The 7767-nt window shown below is 38.5% G+C and overlaps 2 protein-coding genes across 2 annotated transcripts in view; both read right to left on the bottom strand.

Annotated features, from left to right (window-relative positions):
- LOC106528948 (tripartite motif-containing protein 16) overlaps positions 1 to 2147 on the bottom strand; it is a gene marked incomplete at its 5' end in the record, with an annotated part of 8216 nt that extends 6069 nt beyond the window's left edge. Inside the window, 1 exon segment of the mRNA XM_014024239.1 lies at positions 1895 to 2147. Coding sequence (XP_013879693.1) covers positions 1895 to 2137 — 243 coding nt within the window.
- Positions 2148 to 2941: 794 nt separating this feature from the next.
- The window catches only part of LOC106528945 (sia-alpha-2,3-Gal-beta-1,4-GlcNAc-R:alpha 2,8-sialyltransferase), a 10678-nt gene continuing 5852 nt past the window's right edge, over positions 2942 to 7767 (bottom strand). Inside the window, exon 4 of the mRNA XM_014024237.1 lies at positions 2942 to 6636. Within this exon, the coding sequence (XP_013879691.1) occupies positions 6354 to 6636 (283 nt within the window). The 3' untranslated portion in view covers positions 2942 to 6353. The remainder of the gene's footprint in view (positions 6637 to 7767) is intronic.

Here is a 7767-nt window from a genome sequence, read left to right as displayed (position 1 = left end):
GTACTGACCCTGTTTAAAGCATTGTATGATCAATCAAAAAGGAGTTTAAGAACAAAACCAACTGGACTTTCACTTCTAAAGTTGAAGACGTTTCACTTCCCATCCAGGAGGCTTTTTCATATCAAAGTGTTAACCTTTGTATTGGAAAAGCCTCCTGGATGGGAAGCGAAATGTCTTCAACTTTAAATTTGAAAGTCCAGTTGGTTTTGTTTTTAACTCCTTTTTGATTGACCATGACCTGGATAACTGAGAATCTTCACCAGCAAAGCATTTGACTGAAAATACAAGATTGGATCTTTAATTCAGTTAATAATACACCAAATTCCCTTCACCAACATAAATGGTTATTTATATGGCTTAATCAAAAAATTTCATCCAGAATTTCAACAATGTAAAAAGAAAACATCAAAAACAATTAAACTGTTCAAAGTTTTAAAAAATTGACAAGATTCATACAAAATCAGCAAAATAAAAGAAAAAATAATAGGCGTTGATAAATACGTGCTATTTTCATTGTCCAAGTATAGAAAATAAACATTTTTTTAAATGTTTCAATACTAGAATATAAAAAAGACTAAAGAGAAACAAGTCAGAGTAACACTTAATAAAAAAACATTAAAACAAAAACAGAGAAGTTGATGTCTGGGCCAGAAGGAAGCAGCACATCAAGAAACCTGAACCCCACAAAATTAGATAATTATTTTAATTTACAGATCTCAGCTGTGTTTTTAGAAGCCCAGAGACCTATCCCAGCATGCAGAGGTTGAGTAAAGGTGGTCTGGACTCTGTGGAGGAGGGTCATGGTCTCAGAGATGCTGTAGAAGGACAGAATACCTGCCGTGTGATCCAGGTACACTCCAACTCTAGAGGTAACACGACCTGAGATGGGTGTTCTGATCCTGTTATGGTAAAATTCATAATATTTGTTGTAAAATAAAGACCAGGATTTATCATTAAATCCAAATCCACTCAGTGTTTTATCAACATCCTTGTATGCTACTGCAACTAAACCACCTGGTCCTTCCCACTTCACCTCCCAGTAACAACGTCCAGTCAGACTGTCTTTACTCAGAATTTGAAAACACCTAAGAAATCTCTGTGGATGATCAGGATAAAACTGATTTCTCAACATTAATGTTACTTTTCTGTTCCCCTCAGATAATAACAGCTTTCTGTGTGCTGTGTTTGGATCCAGAGTGATTTCACAGGAATATTTCAAGAAGTCAGCTCTGCTCCTTGGTTCTGGTTCTGGCAGTAACCCTTCAGCCCCTCTCAGTGAGACGTTTGTCCACGTGTCTCTCAGAATGTCCTGTAGTTTGTCTCTGAGCTCCTCCACAGCTGCTGTCACATCTTCAAAGTATCTGAGAGGAGCAACATTGATGCTGGATGAGTGTGGAGACTCACTGAGTTCTGACACTGAGGGGTAGTTGTGGAGAAACTGGTTGTGATCCTCTGTGTCTGAGAGCTGCTTCAGCTCAGCATCTTTCCTCTTCAGCTCAGTCAGCTCCTGCTCCAGCTTCTCCTGAAGCTCTCTGACTCCACGGGCCTCAGTTTCCTGCTGGGATCTGATCTGCTGCTTGACTTCAGAGCTTCTCTCCTGGAGCAGCCGGATCAGCTGAGTGAAGATCTCCTCACTGTCCTCCACTGTTTTATCAGCAGATGTGTTGATGTCCTCCAGCTGCTGTTGAAGCAGCTTCACATCTGTCTCTCTGCCCTGGATTCTCTGCTGGATGTTTGCTCTCCTCACCTGGAGCTGCTCCTGCTTCTGGCTCCTTCCTGCTGCAGCTGAGACGATGTGGTGGTCTTTATGTCCRTCCACCATGCAGACATAACAGATGCTCTGCTGATCGGTGCGACAGAACATCTTCATCACCTCGTCGTGACGAGAGCAGATGTTGTCGTGGAGCTTGTTGGAGGGCTCCAGCAGCTGATGTTTCTTCAACTGAGCTACATCATAATGAGGCTGGAGGTGTTTCTCACAGTAAGACACCAAACACGTCAAACAGGACTTTATGGCTTTGAGTTTTCTTCCAGTGCAGACATCACAGGCCACATCTTCAGCTCCAGCATAGCTGTGATCAGCAGGAGCAGCTTGGAGTCCACTCGTCTTCAGCTGATCAACTAAAGCTGCCAACATGAGGTTTTTTACCAGAACAGGCCTCGGTGTGAAGGTTTTCCTGCACTGAGGGCAGCTGTGGATCCTATTCCCTGAATCCCAGTAGTCTTCAATACACTTCATGCAGTAGCTGTGTCCACAGGGAATAGTCACCGGATTATTTAATAGATCCAAACAAATGGAACAAGAGAAACTTTCTCTGTCCAGTTGAATTCCTTTCTGTGCCATTTTCCTCTCTGCGTCTGTGTAAGTTTCACTTCCTGATAACAGAAACCAGTCTGAGCTCAGATCTACAAGTTATGTGTTTGTGTAGAGGATGGGGTGTGCTAAATCCTCAGCTGACCATAAAAACTGTAGATCTGATGCAGAGGGAACAAGTGACGCTGCTGTTTGAGAGCAGGAAGAGGAGGGGTCACAGCTTCTGTGGCTCTAACCCTTTTTACAACTGCTTCCGTATATCAGCTAAAGTTTAGGTTTATGTCGCTTATTTGTTCCAGTTTCTATTTCCCATTAAAGTTTTATTTAGTAAATTTATTCATTTTCATTTAAAAACAAAACAAATAGTGTACATACAACAAATAATACAAATCACTATTAAAATGTAAGGTAGCAGAAAGAAGAAAAAATTCTTATTAATATCTGCCCCTTTAGGCCAAAAATAAATAAATAAATAAACAAACAAATAAATAAAGTTCCTCTAAATATTAGCCATGATAAGAAAATTAGGTTTAGAATTGTAACAAGTATGTCAAAGATCAACTATTTATGGCTGAAAACACATTAATTATCATTTTATATTTTTCCAAATAACTTTTGTTGACCAGATTTCAGAGGAAAATACTGTTTTTATTTAACATTGATGTAAGGAATATGCAGGCACATAAAGGCCATTATCATGGAGCATAATTAACACATTTAAGACACTTTTTTTTAACACAAATGATTGTTTTGATCAAACAAACCAGACATCACAGTCCAAATACATGATTCATGACATGTACACGAGCAGCTAAAGCTTTTTATGCGTTATGGAACAATATTTCCATGCAGAAAACAAACAAACACAGAAACACATGTCCATGAGTGTTAAAGGGTTTTTTGGAAGAGAACACGTATAGTGATGTGTCTAAAATAAAGACAGTGTCTGTTTTTAGCTTCTGCATGTCCTCGTCGTGTTATTTAATGCACAAAAAGCCGTACTGGTGCTTCTCAGAGGCATTACAATCTTTACAGACTTTTATTAGCGTTGATAAGTTTTACACACATTCTACATATTCATTTCAAACATTAAAAAAATTTTTTTCAACGGATTTGTCCAACATTCATGTCAGAACCAGAGGAATTTTCAGTCAGATCGCTCCAAAAGTTGAACATTCATGGAGTCACTATATTTTACTGCGTTCTTTTACTGCAGCTGGATTTACAAAATTAAACAGATTAACAATCTGGTTACAAACTTTTCACCAGATACGTTTGATCTGATTAGGAATCTGAAGAGGTCCACTGTCTCAAGAGATTTAAAAACAAAAAGTAATATTTGTGAAGAAAAGATGGCGAGCAAAGTCCGATCACACTAAATCTGAACGGCAACAAAAATCAGCTGAAAAGAGTGAGAGACGGTGTCGCTCTGTTTTATTAAACCTTTTTGTTAAACAGGGTCACACTTTGCAGAGACACGAGACAATCATGTGGCCAGATTTGACTCTTTGGGTTGTCAACATGTCTGTTGTTGGAGTTTGGATAGGCAGAAACTACTGGGTTAGCTTTACAAAAAAATAAAAGTGTTTTTGTTGTAAATTGATCTGTAGAGGTTTTGGTCCATGTGTTTTAGCAGGAGAGTTATTATAGCTGTTTAACAACTCTCATACAAAGATTCTGATTACGGATTACACAAATGTCAATACAAACTATACCAAAAGACCTAAATTTACCCTCCAACAAGTTTAAAAAGGTTGTATAAAACTAGCGTCAGATATCTGTTAGTGCCTCACATGCAGTGTTATATGATCATGCTCTTTATACAAGATGCAGTAAGTCCACAGGAATTCATTCATTTAATGCTGCAAATACTGTCACAGATCAACAAAATCTCAAAAATAATTTACTCTTTTGTTTATTCTTTTATTTTTTTAGTGATTATTTGGTAGTGGAAGATATTGTGTTGTATTTCTTTCCTATTCTTTATTTTTTTTGTAGACATTCAGAGTCTAAATAAAATTACATTCACCCATGAACTTAAATGTCTTGTTAGTTTGGCCTTTTAATTATTTATTTGAATCATTCTTTTATTTTAAATGTATATTGTATAAGCTATATGTCGTTTTATCGATCCACCCTGCGGGAGAAAAAGGGGTTCAAATAAACAATTTAAATCTCCAAATTTATATCACTTTATGCCGATGATGCGTGATTGTAAACGTGATCACTGCTGCCACAGCTCAGCCATGTTTTCTGTTTCTGTTAAAACTGTTCAAGATTTCAAAGATGGTGGAGACTGGAAACAGTTTCACAAAATAACTTTAAAGACTTTAATTCAAGTGAAACTGCTAGCTGCTAGCTATCCGCCCATTTTCTAATGTTTATTCATGRTCGAGTCGCAGAGGGAAATCCAGATGTACCTCTATGCAGCAACACTCCACAGGTCTTACTGGAGGGACCCAAAAGTGTTGCCAAACCAGAGAGGACGTGCAAGTTCTGGGTTTGCCACAAGGTCTCTTCCAGGTGGGACATGACTGGAAAACCTCCAAAGGCGACCAYGAGGCCCAAACCACCTCAACGAACTGAGTCTCGTTCTTTTGCTCGTGATCCAAACATCATGAAAGTAGATGGACCAGTAAATTGAGAGCTTTGCATTTCAACCCAACTCATGCTTCACCACGACTGACCGAAGCAACGCCCTCATTACTGAGAATAAGGCCCTGATTCTTTAATCCATTCCCTGCTCCCCTCAACCTGAGGCACCGAACGTTAGCTTCTTTATATTCATTCAGGTAGAAAAATAATAAAAGCAACATCAAATTTGGCTGACGTGAATAGTGTACATGATATGTCAATATTATCCAAAATATTTCAACTCAAAAAACAATTTACAGTATAGCTGTAAATTCACACTAGCATGCATCGATATTAGCCACTTACATTGAAAATAAAACACAAAAACTGCCTCAGATTTGAAATTTACAGCTTGTTAGTCTTTCYTTGCTAACATGTCGGGTTTCCGGTTTGTAAAAAGAAAAATAAAGTCAAAATATCGCCAATTTATGTTAGCATGAAAAACTGAGTCAARTGGAAAAAGCTGCTAGGTAACAAAACCATTAAAAAGTACACTTCCAAATTGATTTTTATCAATCACCATGATTATCACACCCATAAATAATAACCTAAGTAATAATATGCTTTKAAAAATAATGCTCAGAAATAAAACATCTTTAAACAGACAGTGCAGTTTGTCACAACCATGTATTGCAGTTAAATTGTAGTAATGATCAGATTTTATGAAAAAGCACTCTGTGACAAACCAATTCCATTACGACAGCCGTGATTTTGGTACAACTTGAACCATTGAGTCACCATTGATCTCTCTTTGTCACTTTCATAAATTTATCACACGGAATAGCAGTTTTTAAAATAATTCCTCCAGCYCCCCGGAGACACTAATGTAGGCCGACGCCACTGTCTGCAACCGCATCCGGATGTTCCTCAATCGGTTTATGGCTTATTGTTGGAATGTTGAACATTATTAATATTTAAAAGACCTGAAGAATCTCAACAATGTTTGAAGCTGAAAGTCACACTAGAAAAACCTAAAAGACGAGCATGTGTGAGATATCTAGAGTGAGTAGCCTTGTAAACAAATACCATCTTCAGCAGCAGCGCAGAATGACCCGCACCGCTCTTGGACATAAAATCTGATTACAAAAAAACACTGATCTAACTCCTTCCCTGAGATTAGGCAGTGATTTCAGTTGACATAATCAGTGTTGTAAAGGAGGCTGATCTGCATCAATCAGAATGGGAAGATTGGACTTTCCGGTGTTTAGCCACGGTAAGCAGTCCCCCCAAACAACCGGGGATGGAAGCCGCCTAGAGGTGCTTCAGGTGAAATTACAATGTGGCACGTGTCTGCAGAATGAAAAATCCCTCCCTAAGACATTTACCATGCTTACGTGTCACACAAAAAAAAAAAAAAAATGTTGGAAATGAGCTGAAGTACATGACTCCTGGCTTCAGAGACCGTCTATGTGCAGTGTGTCAGGCTGAGTTTGGTCACACCTTCCCTGTGCAGCTTGTAGAGCAGCTTGAACTCGCTGGGCAGCTGATGCGTCTCCTGCCACTTGGTGGTGAATTTGGTCCCTTTCTTGTCGTAGTAGTGGTAGGGCAACTCCTTGCCCGTGTTGGGGTCCCAGCCGAAGGGCCAGAAGCCATAAAGATGGATTTCGTCGCACATGGCGGAGGCCAGCGTGTACATGAGGATCCCGGTGCTCAGACGTTTGGGGGAGAGGTTCTTCGTCTTCCAGTATCTGTGGGAAAACAGGAAACAGGAAGTCATTTCATTGACACAAGCACATTTGATTTTATTTTAACTTAACGGCTGTGTCTGAATTCATGGGCTGCGACCGACRTAGACCACGGTCTGCGTGGGCTGGAGGCCGCTGGGGTCAACGGCATAAACAGCTGTGAAATGAGACGGTTGCTCTATCTCGTTACCATGCTTCAGTTGGTTTTTAAAAGTATAATTTTACAAAATTCTGTTTTTAATAGAAAAACGTTATAAGTAAACAGAGTTGCAAAGTAGCTAAGTACAAACACTTCGTTATTGTACTTAAGTAGAATTTTTTGGGTATCTGTACTCTACTTGAGTAATTATTTTTCAGCCTACATTTTCCTTCTACTTCTTACATTTTCACACAATTATCTGTACTTTATACTCCTTACATTTTAAAAAGGGCAAGAAGTAGAAAGTCATTTCTTTTATTTCATTTTTGATTGTTTTCATTCCAGCTAGTTGTTGTAAAAAATAAATTCTATCCATATAAATTGTGGGGGGCACACAGAATAAAAATAAAAGAATGCTTGGACACTTCTTGAATAATGGACATGCAGTATTTTTGACAGGGCTCCCACATCAGTGCAAAGAAGTGAGGATTAAAACTGTCATTTCTGCTCAACAAAACCTCTTTTTTTTCCTTTCCTGGAGTTGTTTTTWAATCCATTTTGCATAGAAATGCATTTTATTTATTTATTGTTAAATATCACAGTTTAAAAATCTGTCACACATGAATTATTATACAGTACTATAAAGATGGTTTGTCATTTTGCTTTCTTAARAAATTTTAGTTTATTTTATTGCAACCTGTAATTTATTTCAGTTTACTTTTAAGRCTCTCACATACTTGGGCGTACTGTGTACACTCAACCTTATCTGCTTGGTGTCACATCCAAAACTGTTCGATGTGAACTTGCTGGGCAATTTATTGTGCGACACCGTGGATGCGTACGTAAAAAATGGATCTCTGTACAGACCTGCCTGGCAGATGTTTGAGTCCGCCTTAAGTCGAAGTATGCCCGAGTATGTGGGGGGCTTTATAAGTTTAATTGTTCAAAAAAGGTTGAGGAGTCAAATAAACTGCAAACATACTGTACATATATAT

Source organism: Austrofundulus limnaeus, unplaced genomic scaffold (genome assembly GCF_001266775.1).
Source record: "Austrofundulus limnaeus strain Quisiro unplaced genomic scaffold, Austrofundulus_limnaeus-1.0 Scaffold413, whole genome shotgun sequence".
Taxonomy (NCBI): Eukaryota; Metazoa; Chordata; class Actinopteri; order Cyprinodontiformes; family Rivulidae; genus Austrofundulus; species Austrofundulus limnaeus.
Note: the sequence above shows the minus strand (reverse complement) of the source record. Positions and strands in the feature narration are given on the sequence as shown.